This window comes from Bison bison, unplaced genomic scaffold (assembly GCF_000754665.1).
Source record: "Bison bison bison isolate TAMUID 2011002044 unplaced genomic scaffold, Bison_UMD1.0 scf7180017864491, whole genome shotgun sequence".
NCBI lineage: Eukaryota > Metazoa > Chordata > Mammalia > Artiodactyla > Bovidae > Bison > Bison bison.
This window is the reverse complement of record NW_011495050.1, coordinates 9,495,999-9,518,514: the sequence shown is the minus strand read 5'-3', so window position 1 is coordinate 9,518,514 and position 22,516 is coordinate 9,495,999. Positions and strand designations below refer to the sequence as shown.

Below are 22,516 nucleotides of genomic sequence, written 5' to 3'. Positions count from 1 at the left end.
GCAACCCACTTCAGTGTTCTTGCCTGGAGAATCCCATGGACGGAGAAACCTGGTAGGCTGCAGTCCATGGGGTCGCACAGAGTCGGACACGACTGAAGCGACTTGGCAGTCTTGGCAGCAATGTCATTTTACTCAACCCACTCCAGTATTCTTGTTTGGAAAATTCCATGGACAGAGGAGCCTGGTGGGCTATAGTCCATGGGGTCGCAAAGAATTGGGCATGACTTAGTAACTAAACCACCACCACCACAAATGCCATTTTACTCTTTTCTTAAGTATATGGTTTTCAATATATTCTTATTTTTATTGGTATTGTTAAAGCTATTTCCAATATATTTTAAATTGTTGGTATGTCAACAAATGTCTCCACAAGCTATAATATTTTTAATTGAGAAAGTTTTCTCTTTATAGGTATTGAGGTATCCAGTAAGCATAGAGCTAGTTCTTCGAAATAGAGGAGTTTCAATTTGATCTTCTGTCATAAAACAATGTGTAAATATTTCAGCTTAAGTATTTTCACAGATATTAAATCTTTACTTCTTTTTGGACACCTTTATTTGATAAAAATTTTTCACAATATAAAACTTACGAAATTGTCTTAGATTATGATTTTTTGAAATATTTCAATTTTGGTTGTGTATGAAAAACAGTGCTTCAGATACAAACTTTCCTAAGTCTGAATGACAATGAGCAGCAAAAGCAGAAACTAGTACTGATATACTAAAGTTTATATATTTATTTTCAAATCAGCATTTCTTTGTCATACATAAAGAAAAGGTTATTCAATTATTTTGCTATACATAAAAATATTTGTAAATTTTAATGATAGTTTTATTTTGATAGAATTATTTGGTTGAAGTTATGAATCATATGTATTCCACAACCAATTAAAATTGTATTATCTTTTTCTAATTTAATAAGAGCTTTGTTTTTGTCATGAAGTTGTATGTCACCCAAATTTATATTTGTACTATATCACAAAACAGTTTATCCTTAATACTATAATTTTAATATAAGTTTTTTGTCTCATTTTTAAAAATATTTAAAAGATAATTGTTTGCTTGGGAACACATGTATGCCTGTGGCGGATTCATTTTGATATTTGGCAAAACTAATACAACTATGTAAAGTTTAAAAAGAAAATAAAATTTAAAAGAAAAAAAAATAAAAATAGAAAAAAAAAAGTTTAAAAAAAAAGTTATATGCTGTTAACATAAATAGAAGTAAGATTTGTGAAAACAATTTTCCAAAGTAAAGAAGTACATTATTGTAAGGTTCTTACATTATATGTGAGGTTGCGTAATAGAATTTGATAGTAGATTTTGATTAAAAAATGTATGTTATTAATATTAGAGCAAGTACACCCCCACCTCCAAAATGTTTAACTAATAATTAAATAGAGGGGGAAAATGATGGTGGAATGCACAGATGGGTCCAATAAAAACTGATTATCAATATGGTTTTAATTAGTAGATTAAAAAAGAAGTAGACAAATATTAATAATAATATAGAACACTTCAGGCATAGTGTTATCAACCAAGTGTATCTCATTGGTATTTAATTCCAAATAATGGCAAGTGTACATTCTTATCTTTTCAAATGCACATGGTCCTCTGTGACCCATGGACTGTAGCCCACCAGGCTCCTCTGTCCATGGGGATTCTCCAGGCAAGAACACAGAAGTGAGTTGCCATGTCCTCCTCCACGTGATCTTTCCAATCTCGGAAAGATCTGTGGTCCAGATCTCCTGAACTACAGGCAACTCTTTAATATCTGAGCCACCAGGGAAGCCCAAGAATACTGGAGTGGGTAGCCCATCCCTTCTCCAGGGGATCTTCTCGACACAGGAATCAAATTAGGATCTCCTGCATTGCAGGTGGATACTTTACCAGCTGAGCTACCAGGGAAGCCCAGAAACACATATGCTGGACCATTAAAAAAAAAAAAAAAAGTCTAAGTAAATTTAAAACTGTTATTTGGGACGTTCTTCTGCTAAGGAAGCTGGCATGTTAACACTTTCCACACATGTAGAAGAGAATTTAGAACTAAGTGACGAAATTAGTTCAGTAGAGTTTTCATTTGTTCTAGGTGAAAAATCATGTTTTTTTTTTTTAAACAGATTTATGTCTTATAGTTTTCACATGGTTAATGATATCACTATGATCCCCATATATGTTAACATATATTGTGTGCCAGGTGCGTTTTCAGCATTAATTTTCTTTTAGTTTTAATTGAGAAGTTATTGGGATTTTTGATGATTAGCACATTAAAATGTAAAAAGCATGATGATTAGCAGACATTTCAAACAAGTTGTACAAAATCCTTAGTATGTAGATAACAAAAGTCTAAGAACCATAGAGTTAATCCAAATAGGTATTTCAACAGCTTATCATATTAAAATTTGTAGACAATTTGTTCCTAAAAGAAAAATACCAAGGATCAGCATCTTAAAATATTAATATACTATTAGGTCTAAATCTCATGTTTTAATATCATATATATTAAATTCTCAATCAAAATATCCCATGTTTCACCTGAGGTTAACAAGTTATTAGGAAAAATTGGTCTATTAATACCAATGATATCAGAGTCTCCAGGATAAATCTAAAACCAGGGAGAAATTTTATTTAGGAAACAATTCAAACAATCATTTTTTTTTTTAAGGAGACATTCAAACAAAAAGAACATGCCTATAGTAGTTAGATACTTTAAAAAAATCAACTACATTATTTAATTGATCAGGTAATTTAAAATGACAGATTTTGTCAGTGTATTATGACTCCCAATCACCATTTAATTATGTTTCATATTTTAGAGTATAAAATGAGCCCCACCATACCTTACAAAATGTTAATATAACACAGAAGCCAAGAAAGTTTCATTTAGTTCTGTATTCTACTAATTACTTGATTGTACATAAAAATAACCAATCCATACATAATTTACCCACTAAAATTATTTTTACCACTTACCTAAATATGTTTTATTGAGTGGTATCATGTGGGATTCCTTGCTTGTTTAAAATGTGTTTCTGGATGTACTAAGATGCTTTGATTCACAAATTATAAAAAACAATATTCTTCTAGATCCCTTCCTGCTATCCTTTTGAGCTCAATTTCAACTTTCGCAATAATAAGTTTCTCTGACCTCCTTCTTAATCTCGGCTTGGGCTCTTCCTCACTGCAACCTTCAGGTGAACTTTCTTTTGTACGTCATGGGTCATGGTGTAATTAGCTTTCTTAAGAAATGAATATTCAGTTTATACTTTCTCCTTAAATGTGGAGTTTAAATAAGGCCACAACTACCATAAACATCTATTTTAAAATAATAAAATAATATTTCTATGATAAAGTAAATTATTGTTAATTTACCTCATAAAATAAATAACAAACACTTTCATGGCAAAGACATTCAGACTATAGCTTTATAGCCCATCTGTTCAACTTCTACTTCTGTGTGTATTTCAAGAATACATATTTCTCACTTATCTGGCTAGCTCATGGCCTGACAGCTTTATGTATCTTTCAAACCATAGATTATGATATAACTTGCTGTTATACAAAAGAACTGGCAAGGCAACAGCATCAAATACTTCTCCCACTACATTCCAAGGTCAGAATGGGTTAGACATTAATATCTGAGAATATTTTCATTTTGTCCTCAAGTGACCGATATGTTACTCATGAAAAGAAAGTTTAAGTTATCTGAAATCCACAAAAGACTGGAAAATAGAGATGGGTTTGCAGTATATTCATCTTGCAAAATTAATCAGGTATTATAATTACTCTGAGCATTGAGAATGTACCTCACACACTATTGCTGCTTCTGCTGCTGCTGCTGCTAAGTCGCTTCAGTCGTGTCCGAGTCTGTGCGACCCCATAGATGGCAGCCCACCAGGCTCCCCCGCCCCTGGGATTCTCCAGGCAAGAACACTGGAGTGGGTTGTCATTTCCTTCTGCAATGCGTGAAAGTGAAAAGTGAAAGTGAAGTCGCTCAGTCGTGCCCGACTGTTAGCGATCCCATGGACTGCAGCCCACCAGGCTCCTCTATCTATGGGATTTTCCAGGCAAGAGTACTGGAGTGGGGTGCCATTGCCTTCTCCGATGAGATCCGATGAGATCAAATACAAAGATACAGCTAATAAATATATCTGTTATTTTAACAGAAATATTAATAATGATACTTTGTTAAAAATGGAAAATACAGCCCAAATGGCAAACTAGTCAGGATGCCCAGAAAAGAGGCATAAATCAGAACTGTCTTGGGCAAACTAGGTTATATAGCCATTCTATACAACACACACGTAGTATCAGGGAGTTGCAGATATGAAAATGACTATTCTGTCTAGAAGTTCATCAGTAATGAAAGTATCATTTGACCTGGGCTTTGGAAAATGACTAAGAATTATGGATTTTTTTTTTAATGTGGACATAAACATACTAGGAACATGGAAAAAAGTTTGCAAAAGAACTGGAAATGTGAATGGCCAATGTCTTCTCAGGACAGTAGTTAGATGACTAGATGTATGTAACTGAATAGTGAGGGATGAAGCTGGCAGGTAATCTGGGTGCAAATTGCTTTAAATGTAACTCTACAATTTTAAATTTATGACTGTGTAGCCATTAAAAAATTTTAAACAGGAAGGAATGTCTGATTTATGTTTTCAAAACATTAGTCAGATGGAAATGTAGACAAAAGTCTAGCTACAGATAATGGAGTGAGTGGCTACAGCAGTGCCAGTGGTAATAATAAGGATGGGAATGAATGCAAGGGCACCATACAGTTCTTTAAGGCCAGAGACATCAACCTCTCATAATTAAGAAATCCATCTCCTTGAGAATTGTCAACAGTATAAGCTTTGGGCCTTGGCATCTTGTATTATCCAGCAGGGGCAAATTCTTAACAGAGAGGTTAAAAGTTAAGGACATAGAAAATATTCTGTCAAAATCAACTATTCTGTGGGCAAATGAAAGCATGATACCTAAAGATATCCTCCCTGAGGAACTAAAGTGGGATGAGCCAAGAGGATTAAATTTAAGTAGGGGATACAGAGGCTGACTACTGAGAACCAAGGACAGAACACAGGACAGCATGAGGTGGCAATGTCAGACTTAAGTAACTCTGATTAAGCAAAAGCACCTTGTAGATTGTAATACCAAGTGGCAAAGTGACAGACTACAAAGAATGCATAGATTGTGAAACAGAAGGCATGAGGCTGCTGATAGAGGCTTGACAATGATTATGAAGTTGGTATGGGACCTAGATTTCACTTACACTTACTTTGTACCAAGTTTACTGAAATACATTTTGTTGGTTGTATTTTGTTGCTTAAGGTTATTTTGCTACTATTGGCTGTCTCATTCCTTCTTAATTTATTATTTGACAGCTATTCACTCAAAAGGGGAACAGGCATTGTGGTGGTGATGGAGAGTGGAAAGAGAATAGAATGCATACCTGACTCGATTAAAATAATGATACAAACTGACTTGGATAGTATTGTTCTAGTTTACAGCTATTGTTCAGCTTAATTTTTAACAGTGTCCCTGTTACTCTCAAAAATCATCTTAGATATGAACAATAAACTACAAGATCACCCTGAATAAAATATTTGTTCTTTACAGACATTTAGAGAGGCAAAGTTCACACAATTAAAACATCTTTGGAACAGTGAACAGATAACACATGTTCTCTCATCTTTACTTGGGAAAAAACTATAGCAAGTGCCTAGAGGATGGGCTGGAATGCATTTTATAAAGGGAGGTCAGATAAAGCTTTAAAAAATTGATGGTTTTATAAACATTTTTAAATGTTTTATGCAGAGGTCAGAAAACATTTTATAATAGAGTTATTGGTGCCAAGTCTGAAAGAAAGTGCAAGATTTATGAAAAAAGAGCAGGAAAACATTTAAAGTAAAAGAAACTTTAAGGACAGAAAACAGTACAGGGTGTGTGTGTGTGTGTGTGTGTGTGTGTGTGTGTGTGTGTGTTGTGTATGTAACTAAGATGATTTCCTGGGTTAAAGGAAAGACACACTTGAGAAACAGTTGGAGATAAATATGCTTAATATCTGGTCCTTTAATAGACTCTCCTAGACTGAACAAACAAATAAATGGGTAACATGAGACAGATTTATTTGAGGAAAAGGAGAAATTCCTGTAAACCACTGAAGTGGCAAATTCTGACCTACAAGCCAAATTTGACCTACATAAGTGATTTACTGGACTACAGTACCTTAATGATCTCTTCAAGATTAGTTGCTTTCTTTGATAATTAGAGGACTTTACATAAAACATATTTCAATCTCCACTTTAAAATGAGTCTTTCTTCCTATAGGAGGAAATGAGGATAGCCAGAGGGGGCCAATGTCCCTTTTAAATGGGAATGTACATCAGTTCAGTTCAGTTCAGTTCAGTCACTCAGTCGTGTCCGACTCTTTGCAACTGCATGAATCACAGCACGCCAGGCCTCCGTCCATCACCATCTCCCGGAGTCCACCCAAACCCAAGTCCATTGAGTCGGTGATGCCACCCAGCCATCTCATCCTCTGTCGTCCCCTTCTCCTCCTGCCCCCAATCCCTCCCAGCATCAGAGTCTTTTCCAATGAGTCAACTCTTTGCATGAGGTAGCCAAAGTACTGGAGTTTCAGCTTTAGCATCATTCCTTCCAAAGAAACCCCAGGGCTGATCTCCTTCAGAATGGACTGGTTTGATCTCCTTGCAGTCCAAGGGACTCTCAAGAGTCTTCTCCAATACCACAGTTCAAAAGCATCAATTCTTCGGCGCTCAGCCTTCTTCACAGTCCAACTCTCACATCCATACATAACCACTGGAGAAACAAAAGTCTTGACTAGACGGACCTTTGTTGGCAAAGTAATGACTCTGCTTTTGAATATGTTATCTTGGTCATAACTTTCCTTCCAAGGAGTAAGTGTCTTTTAATTTCCTGGCTGCAGTCACCATCTGCAGTGATTTTGGAGCCCAAAAAAATAAAGTCTGACACTGTTTCTACTGTTTCCCCATCTATTTGCCATGAAGTGATGGGACCAGATGCCATGATCTTCATTTTCTCAATGTTGAGTTTTAGGCCAACTTTTTCACTCTCCTCTTTCACGTTCATCAAGAAGGTCTTTCCTCTTCACTTTCTGCCATAAGGGTGGTGTCATCTGCATATCTGAGGTTATTGATATTTCTCCTGGCAATCTTGATTCCAGCTTGTGCTTCTTCCAGCCCAGCGTTTCTCATGATGTATTCTGCATATAAGTTAAATAAGCAGGGTGACAATATACAGCCTTGATGTACTCCTTTTCCTACTTGGAACCAGTCTGTTGTTCCATATCCAGTTCTAACTGTTGCTTCCTGACCTGCATATAAGGTTTCTCAAGAGGCAGGTCAGGTGGTCTGGTATTCCTATCTCTTTCATCATTTTCCACAGTTTATTGTGATCCACACAGTCAAAGGCTTTGGCATAGTCAATAAAGCAGAAATATATGTTTTTCTGGAACTCTCTTGCTTTTTTCAAGATCCAGCAGATGTTGGCAATTTGATCTCTGGTTCCTCTGCCTTTTCTAAAACCAGCTTGAACATCACGAAGTTCACGGTTCACATATTGCTGAAGCCTGGCTTGGAGAATTTTGAGCATTACTTTACTGGCATGTGAGATGACTGCAATTGTGCAGTAGTGTGAACATTCTTTGGCATCGCCTTTCTTTGGAATTGGAATGAAAACTGACCTATTCCAGTCCTGTGGCCACTGTTGAGTTTTCCAAATTTACTGGCATATTGAGTGCAGTATTTTCAAAGCATCATCTTTCAGGTTTTGAAATAGTTCAACTGGAATTCCATCACCTCCACCAGTTTTGTTCGTAGTGATGCTTTCTAAGGCCCACTTGACTTCATATTCCAAGATGTCTGGCTCTAGGTGAGTGATCACACCATCATCATTATCTGGGTCGTGAAGATCTTTTTTGTACAGTTCTTCTGTGTATTCTTGCCACCTCTTCTTAATATCTTCTGCTTCTGTTAGGTCCATACCATTTCTGTCCTTTATCGAGCCCATCTTTGCATGAAATGTTCCCTTGGGATCTCTAATTTCCTTAAAGAGATCTCTAGTCTTTCCCATTCTGTTGTTTTCCTCTATTTCTTTGCATTGATTGCTGAGGAAGGCTTTCTTATCTCTCCTTGCTATTCTTTGGAACTCTTTGGGAATTCACATACCACTTTTCTTTCTTGTTTCTCACTTCTTCACTTGTATAAATCATCTGCTTTTTGGAAGTGTGACCTTAGATGTGGTTCTTGGGAGCATAATCAGAATATAAACTGATGCAATTGTAGAACTTCACTGTAACTAATAAATATGACTAAGATCTTTGTCTTTCCTCTGGAATATTAATGAGCAGTAATGCCTGCTAGGTATTTCCTAAGCACCAGGCACAGTGTTAATCTCCTTTCAGACAGAATTGGATTTGAGCCACAGTTGCAAACATCTGCTAGGGCATGACCTTGAATAAATTAACTCACTCTCTGAACCTCAGTGAATTTTTTTTTTTTTTGGTAAATGGGGATGACATAGTATATGTCCCTGGAGAAGGAAATGGCAATCTACTCCAGTATTCTTGCCTGGAGAATCCCAGGGATAGAGGAGCCTGGTGGGCTACAGTCCATGGGGTCACAAAGAGTTGGACACTACTGAGCACTGAGCATCAGCACAGTACATCTCATATGGGCTCTGTGAGCATTAAATGAGATCACCATACTAAAAGTACTTAACATTATTCTTAAAGGGCTTCCTGGTGGCTCCGACAGTAAAGAATCCCCCTGAAATGCAGGAGACCTGGGTTCAATCCTTGGGTTGGGAAGATCTCTGGGAGGATGGCATGGCAACCTACTCCAGTATTCTTGCCTGGAGAATCCCCATGGACAGAGGAGCCTGGTGGGCTACAGTCCAAGGGGTCACAAAGAGTCAGACACAACTGAGTAACTATGCACAGCACAATGTGATTCTTGGCACCAAGCAAGAAATCATTCATGAAAAAAAAAAAAAACAAACTTTTCACATTGGAAATCTGAACTGATGCTCTTCACAATATATTAATTATCAAGGTAATTTTATTTTAGTGAATCAATTTTTAGTCTCTGATCAATTATATATATTTTTATGCATCTTAAAAGAATATTATGAAGGCAGATTTATTAAAACTCTGGTAGGATGCATATTGTTTCTATAACTTTAATATGACCTACAGATATAATATGTATAAAAAATATATTACTAATTTCACTGACAGATGCACATTAAAATTTCCAGAAATGCATATAAAGCAGCTTGTTTCTATTAAGCAGATGCATTTGGCATTCACAAACAATAGCCTGAAGCACCTTTTCATATGATTGCATTTAGATATTTAATCACAATAACCATTTATGTGTAAAACCTTACTAATTTAAGGTAAATGAAAGGAGAGTTGTTAGTTGCCAGACTTTCATCATAAATAACTGAAATCGAACAGATATCACAGTTTGCTGACATATTGTCCCTAACTTCAAAAAAGTTAGAAAGTCAAGATATAAATATGAAGAATGCTTAATGTGTGTTGCAGAATTAGAAGTCCTTTATGTTCATTAATTATATAATCATTCTCTTATTTTTCATTCCTTTTTTTTTTTTCTGTCTCAAAAGATATACTAAGGGTACAAATCTAAGACATCAACTCATCTATACTGATGTATACATCTCTCACATGAGCCTTATTTCTAACACAAAACAATTCATTTACTTCTGTTAGTTGATTATGCCAAGCAATTGTCTTTCACGAACAAAAAATATATCAAGTTAATAATATATTTGTATTGTTAGTTGTTAATCTAAAGTGATATATTTTCAGGCCAGTCATTAAATAAGTTCTTCATGCTTTATCCAAAGGATTCCAATTTTACATTTATTCATATAGTGGTAATAGTTTACTGGGCACCAACTACTTATTCAGTAGTAAGTACTGTGCACACATAATCATATTAAATTTTAATAATCTATTTATAAAATGAGTATCATTATCCCTATGTGAATTACAGAGCTCAGACTCAGGTGATGAGGTGAAGTGCCCAAAATCAGCAATTAGTAAGAAGCCAAGACTTGAATTAAGGCACACATGAAGAATACTGGTCTGCACTCTTTCCATAAATGATGTTGGGAACCTCAATAAGTTTCAAATACTAGGATTTTTAAGGCTATGCAATTAGAAGATCTCTTAGATATTTTTCTCAAAGATATAATGTGTATTAGTAATAAGAGTAAAAATATATCAACTAAATTATTTTGAGCTCCCATTTATTTTTTTCAGCCACTAAACCAAAATCCCTTTTAAGAAACAGCATATAGTTAACCACTTATCCAAAAAAAAAAGCCATCAACACTGGTAATTAGAGTGAATGAAATTTCATTGTGGTAGGATATCTTTAATGTAAAAGTAGATTTAAAATATTTTGTCAAAGTTTTCTGTGAATATATAATTAAAATCTTTAACAAAAGAAAATAAAATTAGTAAAAATGTAGGGTTGCTTTTTGTAATGTCAAATACTCATTTCCTTCCTTATCTCAAAATTTTACATTTTAAAATATACTTTTATAGTAAATTCAAATTATCAGTTTGCATAATGTAATGATTTCACTTGATGAATTAACTTTATTTTTTTTCTATGTATTCTTGCCACCTCTTCTTTTTTTTTTTAATTTTATTTTATTTTTAAACTTTACAATATTGTATTGGTTTTGCCATACATCGAAATGAATCTGCCACAGGCATACATGTGTTCCCCATCCTGAACCCTCCTCCCTCCTCCCTCCCCTCTCCCTCTCCCACAGAGTCCAAAAGACTGTTCTATACATCAGTGTCTCTTTTGCTGTCTCGTATACAGGGTTATTGTTACCATCTTTCTAAATTCCATATATATGTGTTAGTATACTGTATTGGTGTTTTTCTTTCTGGCTTAGATGAATTAACTTTAATACCACCTTTACTTTAAGGAGTACACTACCCTGGTGGTGCAGAGGTTAAAGGTTAAAGTGCAATGTGGGAGACCGGGTTCAATCCCTGGGTCGGGAAAATCCCCTGGAGAAGGAAATGGCAACCCACTCCAGTATTCTTGCCTGGAGAATCCCATGGACGGAGGAGCCTGGTGGGTTACAGTCCACCGGTCACAAAGAGTCAGGCACGACTGAGCGACTTCACTTTCACTTTCACTCTACATATAAGTTAAATATGGAGGGTGACAATACACAACCTTAATACTCCTTTCTCATATTTGAACCAGATGGAGGAGCCTGGTGGGCTGCAGTCCATGGTTTATCTTAACTCCAGATGAATAAGAAGAAGAGAAATAAGAATATTTAAGATAATTAACAACACAACATTGTAAAGCAACTTTCCTCCAATTAAAGAATAAAATTAAAAAAATTAAGATAATTAAAATTTAAAAATGAAAGTTTTTGAGTAGTAAAGTAACAGAAGGATTTAAGTAACATTTCTATATTGTTTATTTAAGAAAAAAAAAAAAAACAACTCACTTGAAAACTGAATTGCAAATCCAGATTTGCTGATATAAAAATCTGTGTCGAACTGAATGGTCACTACGTTGAGAGTGCTATGGATTCCTTCGGGAATCAGAGACCCACTGATTTCCTTTAAAAGCATCTCATTTTCAGGCGGACCATCCCAAACTCGGAGTATATCATGTGATGCTTCCGTATCAAAAGCAAGAAACTGTAGGCTGTAGGAGAACCATATATCTCTGATTATTTTAAACATGGATCCAGTTTTAAATAAAGAATATAAAAGATCTTTGCTTATATTAGGTATTTCTTTTATTCTATCAAATAAAATGAATGCAAAATATATATAAAAACTTAATGCATTTTTCTTCAACAGTATAGTTTTTTTAGAATATGATTAAATATATTATTACATCAATTCTGCAAATTATAAAAACTTTAGGTATACAGACCATCCCTGATTTATGATGATTCAATTTAGGAATTTTTGACTTTAAGATGGTACAGAAGAGATATACATTTAGTAGAAACTGTACTATGAATTTTGATCTTTTCTCAGTTGTGATACTCTATCATGACATTGGGCAGTGCCAGGGAACTAAGTTCCCAGTCAGTCACAAAATCACAAAAACAAGCTACCAATACATTTACAACCATAATGCACTCATAAAACAGTTCTGTTTTTCATTTTCAGTATAGTATTCAATAACATTACATGAGATACTCAATACTTTATTATAAAATAGACCTCAGGTTAGATGATTTGCCCAACTGTAGACTAACGTAAACGCTCTGAGCATGTTTAGAGTAGGTGAGGGTGAGTGAGGATTTTTGGTAGATTAGTTATATGTATTTTCAGTTTATGACATTTTCGACTTATGTTCAGTTTACCAGCATGTAACCCAAGGAAGACCTACCTATACATTCTTTTCAGTGTTCATGACTTAAATGTGGCAATGACAGGTGACATTTAAGAGGAGCTCATATGTGTCACACACTGTGCAAAACGCATTACATCTATTTTCTTCCTTTAATTGTTATAATGATCCAGTGAAGCAGGAACAAGTTTGATCTCGATTTTACAAATGTGTCAAGTGGGATTCAGATTAAATAAGATTGCCCTAAGGGTGGCAGAGTCATGAATTGAACTCAAGTTATCTAATGCCATAGTATGTGTTACGGCCACTGTATCAATTTTTTAGTGTGTTTATCAGAATCAAAGATTTGCTCCACAAATGCAAAAACAGTTCACATTCAAAAAAGAAGTAAAAGGAAACCTCCTGAATGTGAAAATGGCCCCCCACCACAAAAATGCACATAAAAGAAAAAAAATGTTTCATATTAAGTCTATTTTGCTTTAGTCTAGACAAAATTAATATCAAATTTTCTTGTGCCTAATCCAAAAGCTAGAAATCCAATTATATTAACAAACTCAACTCTCTTTACCTCTCTCTCTCTCTCTCTCTCTATCTATCTCACATCCATGTTTGATATGTGAATTGCCACCGTTTTAAATCTGGGTTACAATTTAGTATCAAAAATTCTTTAATTTTTAAAAATTTCAGAATTCTGTTGAATTTACAGTGTCTTAAGTCATGAAGAATTGAAAGAGTAGAACTCTCAAGCAGCAGGAAAAATTCTCATCTTTTGTGCCCTCTTATAACTGAAAAGTTTCTAAGGGGCTATATGAACCAATGCTGTGGCCTATGAATTAGTATGTCATGCTTATCAATACTTTCCCCTCCTATTTTATAATAGATAAAAACCATGTTTTTCTTTACCAATGGTAAAAAAAAGAAAAATCTTAATACTAATTGTATATAGGGTCTGATCAGGAAATTCAGATTCTGAGTCATTTTGAAAAGATAAAATTCATTTACCTGACAATGTTTCCTGGATCTACCTCAATCATCCACATGCAACGCAGATTATTGTCATATGGAAAGGGATAACCAGGAGATAAAATTCTTCCTGATGATTCTCCTTTAAAACGACCTCCACATTCAGCTAGAAAAAATTAATTCAATTTTAAGTCACAGTTTAATCTTTATAAACATATACAAATTTCTTGAGGATATATTTTTTCACCTGAAGGAAAATAAGGATTGATTTCTCCTTTATTGAAAGTATATATGTGTATATGCTTTCTCAGATTAGGGTATTAATTAAAGCAAGAACACATTGCACAATAAAACAAGAATCTCAAGTTAGATCATATAAATGATAATATAATAAGCCAATTAGGGAATTTTAAAAGTACACACTCAAAAGCTCTGAGTTTAGGCTACAAACTTTTTAAGATGTATGGCAAAATAATGTTAATATAACAAGGGGAAACAGATGGCAAGTTGCTCACTTATAGCTGGTTGTAGGCTAACTAATTCATCATCTTACTACCTTACCTCTAAGCTTTACTGCAGGTCCCTCAGGCCTTCTAAATTTCATTGTCCTCTTATTCCCCTTTCAATCACTCTAAACTCCTTTGCTTTTAACCTCCCCAAAGTCAAAGTGGCATTTTTATTAGATTTTACTTCGGTTAAAACTTGTTTCATTTTTGATTTAAAGTGGTCTCTAATTTTTATAAAATTCACCAAATTAAAAATGTAAACATCATCATGCAATACAACAAAAATATATAGCTTTGGGGGAATTCCCTCTCTATTTTAATAATATTTAATATATTGGGAAATCTGGAATGGTTTTACATTGATAAGCAATAATCTAGAAAGAATCCTCTTGCTAGAGAAGAGAGAAATGAAGTAGTTTACTTAGTATATTACTCTACTTCTCTACATCCTAAAAACCATAAGGTTTTTTAATATATTTTTGAAAGTTCTCCAAATTACTATACTACCAAAAAATAAAACAAAATCCAAGGTAGTTTACTTTTTGCTTATATATTTGAATATATTACTACATTTATTTTTCTTATTCTCTGAAGTGTTATTATCTTACTCAAATGCAGTGCTGAACTAAGCATCTTGAATTTTTGTTTTGTTTTGATTATAAGAACAAAGGTCAGAGCCAAAGTTTCAGTACTTGGAAAAGACTGAATAACAACTGAATATCATGGTTAAAATTTGTAGGCTCTATTCATACAGATAAAATTGCTTCAAAGATTTTAGATGTTATATTTTAGTATAATATTAGGGTTATTTTTATGTGTCAACTTGGCCAAGTTGTAGTACCCAGTTATTTTATCAAACACTAGTCTAGGTGTTGCTATTTATAGACCTGGTTAACATCTATAATCAGCTGACTTTACCCTTGATAATGTGGGTACCCTTCATCCAATCAATTGGAAGCCCTTAACAATGAAAACTGAGTTTTCTGGAAAAGAAGATTTTCCCTCAAGACTGCATCATTAATTCCTGCCCTAGTTTCCAGCCTTTTGATCTTCCCTATGGATTAACTCTGGTACTTTGGCCACTTCATGGGAAGAGTTGACTCATTGGAAAAGACTCTGATGCTGGGAGGGATTGGGGGCAGGAGGAGAAGAGGACGACAGAGGATGAGATGGCTGGATGGCATCACTGACTCGATGGATGTGAGTCTCAGTGAACTCCGGGAGTTGGTAATGGACAGGGAGGCCTGGCGTGCTGCGATTCATGGGGTCGCAAAGAGTTGGACATGACTGAGAGACTGATCTGATCTGATCTGATGGATTTTGAACTTGTCAGTCCCCACAACTGCATGAGTTAATTCCTCAATATAAATAAATACATTTCTTGATAGATGATAGCTAAATAGATCACATATAGATCTACTGACTCTCTTTATTTGGCAAACCCTGACTGATATACACACCTATAGAGGACTAAGCAAGTTTATTTTGTATTGTAACATTAGTTTAATTTAATTTATGATAATAAATTTGTTATTTTTAAAATAAATAAAATATATATAGTTAAGAAGTTACCATCACTTACTGTGGTTTTTCTCATTTTGTAACAAGAACTTTGTTGGACAACCTAGAATGCTGTAACTGTAATAATTCATTTTTCATCATTTTTAATGATTTATTCACTATTATTGACCTATTTCTGAGGAGAACAAATTTGATACTTCATTCTGCCAGACTTGTCCTTTTTATACAATCCATGAGGTTCTCACGGCAAGTATACTGGGGTGGTTTGCCATTCTCTCCTCCAGTGGATCTCATTTGGTCAGAACTAGCTGCTATGACCCAACCGTCTTGAGTAGCCCTACACAGCGTGGCTCATAGCTTCATTAGCCTATGCAAGGACCTTCGTCATGACAAGACAGTGATCAATGAAGGGACTACTACGATGTTGTGGTCAGTTATTCTAGAGCCAGACATTCTAGAGTGTGAAGTCAAGTGGGCATTAGGAAGCACTGCTGTTAATAAATGGGGTTCCAGTAGAGCTATTCAAAACCCTAAAGGATGATACCCTTAAGGTGATGCATTCAATATGTCAGCAATTGTGGAACCGAACAGAGGCCACAGGACTGGAAAAGGTCAATTCTCATCCCAGTTCCCAAGAAGGTAGTACTAAAGAATGTGTGCTAAAGAATGTGCTAACCGTTGGACAATTGTACTCATCTACCATTCTAGTAAGATCATACTTAATATCTTGCTTGCTAGGCTTCAGCATTATGCAAACCAGGAACTTCCAGTTGTCCAAGCTGGGTTTAGACAAGGAAGAGGAACCAGAGATCAAATTGCCAACATTCACTGTATCATAAAGAAAGCAAGGGAATTCCAGAAAAACATCTATCTTTGTCTCATTGACTACACTAAAGCCTTTGACTGTGTGGATCATAACAAACTGTGGAAAGCCCTTAAAGAGGTGGGGATACCAGACCATCTTACTTGTTTCTAGAGAAACCTGTATGCAGGTCAAGAAACAACAGTTAGAACCCTGAATAGAACAAATTGTTGGTTCAAGATTGAGAAAGGAGTACAACAGGGCTGTCTGCTGTCCCCCTATTGATTTAACCTATATGCTGAACACATCATGAGAAATGCCAGGCTAGATAAGTTACAAGCTAGAGTCAAGATAAGCAGGAAAAACATGAATAACCTCAGATACGAGGGTGATACCATTTTAACAGTAAGCTCTGGGAGATGGTGAAGGACAGGGAAACCTCGCGTGCTGCATGCAGTCCATGGGGTGGCAAAGAGTCAGACATGACTGAGCAATTGAATAACAACATTCTAATGGCAAGAAGCAAAGAGGAACTAAAGAACCTCTTGATGAGGGTGAAGGAGGACAGTGAAAGAGCTGGCTGAACACTAAAGATAAACAAACTAAGATCATGGCATCCAGTCCCATTACTTCATGGCAGATAGAAGGGGAAAAGGTGAAAGTAGTGACAGATTTCATCTTCTTGGACTCTAAAATCACTGCGATGGGGACTGCAGCCATGAAATCAGAATATGATTGCTTCTCAGCAGGAAAGCTATGACAAACTTAGTGTGTTGAAAAGTGCAGACATTACTCTGATGACAAAGGTCTGTATAGTCAAGGCTATGATCTTCCTATTAGTCACGTACGGTTGTGAGAGCTGAACTGTAAAGAAGGCAGAGCACCAAAGAATTGAAGCCTTCAAACTGTGGTGCTGGAGAAGATTCCTGAAAGTGCCTTGGAGAGCAATGAGATCAAACCAGCCAATCTTAAGGGAAATCAACCCTGAATACTCATTGGAAGGACTCATGCTGAAGCTGAAGCTTCAATATTTTATTTTGGTCATCTGATTCGAACAGTTGACTCATTTGAAAAGTATCTGATGCTGGGAAATATTGAGTGCAGTAGGTGAAGAGGGCATCAGAGGATGAGATGACTGTATTGAATCACCGATGCAATGAACACGAACTTGGGCAAAATTCGGGAGATGGCATGGGACAGAGGCCTGGCATGCTGCAGTCCATGGGGTCAAAGGGAGTTGGACATAACTGGGTGACTGAACAAAAACAAGAATCTGCCAGATTAATTTTAAGCAACTCCAAGAACTGGAGCTTTGGGAACTGTTTTTATATTGAATTTAAACATAACTCTTTCTTTCTCCATATTTCTTTGTTACAAATATTACTTGGCTATTTGATTTCAAATAAAGCAGTGTGATATGCTATAACATTGGAGTTCATATTCTGTCAGAAGTCTTATGTTTACAGATAAAATTGAAGGTGTGCAGGTTAAATACCTCTGGCTGTGGTGCCTAAAAAATAATTTTTGTTTGCTCAATGTATAAGCTACAGAAACATAATTACCTAGAAACACCCATATAATTAAGAAAAAGCTTCTTATTTGACCAAGGCAAAAATATAACCATAATAGATATTTAAGGTTAATAGGAATGGATAATTATGATTTTAGCCAAGTGGTAAAGCTGTTAATTATTGACAATAAAGAACACCATCTTAAATAGAATTTAACCTTCTATTGTCATGAAAATCATCAGCATGACACATTATGTGTCCAGCTGTTTTAAGCTTTTATTCCTGATCATCTATCATTTACAAAAAAAAAAAAAAAGGTTACCCTTCTCATAAAGGCTTGAGCAGTGGTATTACTAAATTTTGACTTGGTAGATTCATAAAGTGCATTGATTTGTTACAAAAATAATTAAATATTCTGATCCTAGATCAAATGTTCTTCTATTTGCATGAAGTTTTCCAGAAAATGAAAATGTCTTCAGCTTGATTCAATATATAAGGAAAATATATATTTTTTAATGTATTAGTTTGTGATTTTAATTTTACTGACAACATAGCAAGCCAGTATTTTTAAGTTTATAGTTTTGTTTGAAATCCTTTTGAAATCCTTAATGAGTTTCTGAATATATTTGATATTCACAGCAAAGAATATCTTCAGAGAGAATGAATCAGTGTACATTTTTCTCATAACCAATGCCAGCAGGTTGATTGTTGGTCATATTCTAGAATCCTAAGCTTTGTCAATTTAGGTTGATTGTTATTTTACATTTATCCTCATAATCTATCTAAAATTCAGGTGCATCTGAAAGGAAAGCAGTATAATTGCATTTTGGTTGGATAAAAGAATGTTTGCTTTCTGCTCATCAATGTTTTAACAAACCAACAGAAGTCTCATGTCATCAAAAACACTGCAATTAGTTGCAAGAACTTTAATAACTAGAATTTCATTTCTTTCCTATTTGAAGTCTATCAAGTTTTGTGAATATTCCTGTGTTGACTATATCAATTAACAAACATTAAAATATATCTCAAAGTGTTCAGGTCTCCAAATTCATAAAACTGTATACATTAAACATGTGGAATTTTTTCAATATGAATTATACCTTAATAAATCATTTTAAAAAATTAAGTCAATTTTATCCATATGAGCCTGACACAGAATCAATTTGTGCCACCACAACTGCCATTAAATAAGAATCATTAAAGAAACTTGTTTGCTCCCTATTGAGGACTTTGTGTTTTGTTTAACTTTGTTTTTGTTTTTTTTTCCTTTTGTTGTCCTAGTAATCCACCCAGCCTGGCACCTATATTCAGACCAAAAGAAAAAAAGCAGAGGTCTTTATCAACGTTTTTCTATCCACCCTCTTTCTCACACATGCCCAGTTATTTGTGAATTGATTTATGGGATGGTAGTAATAAAATTCTTCTCCAGCTATACAAAGGAGAGAAAAATGATCATTCTATAATTTCACGTAGGCAATATATCTTATATGACTAACTTTCACATGCCTTTTCGTATTGAAATTCATTTAATTATGTCATGATACATAAAATAAAGAAAACATATACACTTTCTTAGTTTTTCAAAAGGTATGTATATAAAGTCTTTGAAGTTATTGAGAGTATTTAGCTTTTTTAATCTGCCTTTATACCAGCATAAGCATTAATTTTGTATATTAATACAAATCTGGTCAATGAGATTCAGTAAATGTGTATGATTAAGAGTTTCAACATATTTTGTAGCGAGTTAAATTTTATATCAAGATAGGATAAATATAATGACTTTCATATGAACTATTTTTTGCCCAAAAAGAGAAGGTACTCACTGATTATGAAAAGAACCCTCTGACTTACCACAAATGTGAGCTATGTATTCATTAACTTTTTGATTAAGGTATGAGTTAGGTGTGGACAAATGAAATAACTTGAAAAGGTACAGTATATTTTGACAACACTTTCATAGAAATATTGCATGAAAACCTAAAATAGTATCCTACCAATACAGGATGGCAGAGGATAGTCCCATGCCCTTCTCTCCCCTGTCATGCACTTCAGAAGGCTGCTTCCATGGAGAGTGTAGCCTGGATTGCATCCGTAAATGATAGTGCTACCAGCAAAATGCCCTTGGTCGCTGATTTTGTATCCAAATTGTGGAATTCCAGGATCCTCACAATGTGAAAGTTCAAAACCTATGAGAAGAATATAAATTTATTAAAGACAAAATTTAACAGGAGGATTTAAAACTGCACAAATCATCCCTTTTATTGTTTTTAATATGATTACATACTTTTTCCTGTTTTATTACTTAAAATATTTAATTTTTATAGCATACAGCCACCAGAGAGAGTTTTTTTTTCCTCAAAAAATTAAACTTTGTTGTATTATTCAAATTTAGCAATGATACCCCATGGTCTCTGTGACTGTATCATAACGTGTTATAGTACTAACATTCTTGTCTGCTTCAAGTGATTTGCAACTAATAGATTCTGACCAATGTAACTATTAGGATCAAATCATGAAAAGTTTAAAATTCATATAAAATATGTGAAACCACAACTGTTCAGGTAACAAATACGTCCAATGCAAACATAACTTTAGATTGCTTTACTTAAATAGTCTTGGAAGAAAATGAAATAGACATATTTTTAAAAAACTAGCAAGAGTTAATATGACCCAGTAATCAGTCTGAAGAACTCTGAATGTTTATATTCTGCCTTCAGAATACACAACTCTCAAAATTTCTCACAAGAAAAAAAAAAGTAGTTCATAAAAATAAATATTTTTGATTTCTGAAGAGTTGGGGCTTTCCACATGACTTTAGCTGGAAGCTTGTGATTGAGAAGATATGTTTATATGAGTAGTGAGAGAACTCCAGAGAGATTAAGGTACCTCTGGAGGGGATCTGGTGGAGAAGGCAATGGCACCCCACTCCAGTACTCTTGCCTGGAAAATCCCACGGACGGAGGAGCCTGGTAGGCTGCAGTCCATGGGGTCGCTGGGAGTTGGACACGACTGAGCGACTTCACTTTCACTTTTCACTTTCATGCATTGGAGAAGGAAATGGCAACACACTCCAGTGTTCTTGCCTGGAGAATCCCAGGGATGGGGGAGCCTGGTGGGCTGCAGTCTATGGGGTCACACAGAGTAGGACATGACTGAAGGGACTTAGCAGTAGCAGCAGCAGAAGGGGATCTGTGTTTACATCTTAAGGAAGAATGAGACCCAGGACTTTACAGAAATCTCTAGATTTTAAAAACTGGAGACACAGGAGGTTAATCTGACTGTTGAAACCCTAAATTTACATTACTAAGGTTAGAATAAAAACAGAATTATATCCATCCCATCTCCAAAGAGCAAAAGTTTTCCTTCCTCCTTTCAGGAGAGGAGAGAGAGAGAGATAACTGTCTCAAGCACAACAAGTCCATTTTTCCTTATTCCCTGTCCCTGGTCATGTGGTAAGTTTTTCCATCTGATTTTCATTGTGTTACTACAGAGGTAAGGACTAGGTCAAAGGGATGCTGACATACTTACTACTATTATTATATTTAATTCATCAATTCTATCACTTAAATAATAATTAATCTCTTTAGATCCAGTACACCTAGTGTGCCTATTCAGAATAAAATTAATAAAGGTGAATATTAAAAATGAAACATTCATAGCACAATTTGCTCCTAAGATCCTAAATAGCCAGGACATGGAAACAACCTAGATGCCCATCAGCAGATGAATGGATAAGAATGCTGTGGTACATATACACAATGGAGTATTACTCAGCCATTAAAAAGAATACATTTGAATCAGTTCTAATGAGATGGATGAAACTGGAACCTATTATACAGAGTGAAGTAAGCCAGAAGGAAAAACACCAATACAGTATACTAATGCATATATATGGAATTTAGAAAGATGGTAACAATAACCCTGTGTATGAGACAGCAAAAGAGACACTGATATATAGATCAGTCTTATGGACTCTGTGGGAGAGGGAGAGGGTGGGGAGATTTGGGAGAATGGCATTGAAACATGTATAATATCATGTATGAAACGAGTCGCCAGTCCAGGTTTGATGCATGATACTGGATGCTTGGGGCTGGTGCACTGGGACGACCCAGAGGGAGGGTATGGGGAGGGAGGAGGGAGGAGGGTTCAGGATGGGGAACATAGGTATACCTGTGGCGGATTCATTTCGGTATTTGGCAAAACTAATACAATATTGTAAAGTTTAAAAATAAAATAAAATTTAAAAAAAAAGAAAAAAAAAGAACTAGAAAAGGGTACTTCAGAAGGTAAATCAACTATGACACTAGTTACAAAAATCTAAATCTTCTAGCTACAGAATTCTGTACCTAGTGTTTTATAAATTCTATAAATGTAAGTTAAATGATGGGCTTCCCTTGTGACAAAATGGCAAAGAATTTGCCCACCAGTGGGGGAAACACAGGTTTGATCCCTGAGTCAGGAAGATCTTCTGGAGAAGAAAACGACAACCCACTCCAGTAGCCTTGCCTGGTAAATCCCATGGACAGAGGAGCCTGGCAAGGCCACAGTCCATGGGGTCACAAAAGAGTCAGACTTGACTTTAGCCACTAAACAATAATAACAACAACAAGATAAATGATATAATGATATAATGTAACAAAGATAATTAACTGCTTGTTATTGTTCAGTCACTAAGTCATGTCCAACTCTCTGCGATCCCATGGTTTGCAGTGTGCCAGTTTTCCTTGTCCGTCATTATTTCCCAACTAGATGTTAAATTATATCAGTTATAACTTCTGATACTAGAGGACTA

At 35.1% G+C, this 22,516-nt stretch overlaps 1 protein-coding gene across 1 annotated transcript in view; it reads right to left on the bottom strand.

Annotated features, from left to right (window-relative positions):
* Positions 1-22,516, bottom strand: part of CSMD3 (CUB and Sushi multiple domains 3) — a 1,491,512-nt gene that overhangs the window by 370,293 nt on the left and 1,098,703 nt on the right. Inside the window, exons 25-27 of the mRNA XM_010863441.1 lie at positions 19,719-19,910; positions 13,424-13,550; positions 11,559-11,761 (exon numbers count right to left, since the gene is read on the bottom strand). Coding sequence (XP_010861743.1) covers positions 11,559-11,761; positions 13,424-13,550; positions 19,719-19,910 — 522 coding nt within the window. The remainder of the gene's footprint in view (positions 1-11,558; positions 11,762-13,423; positions 13,551-19,718; positions 19,911-22,516) is intronic.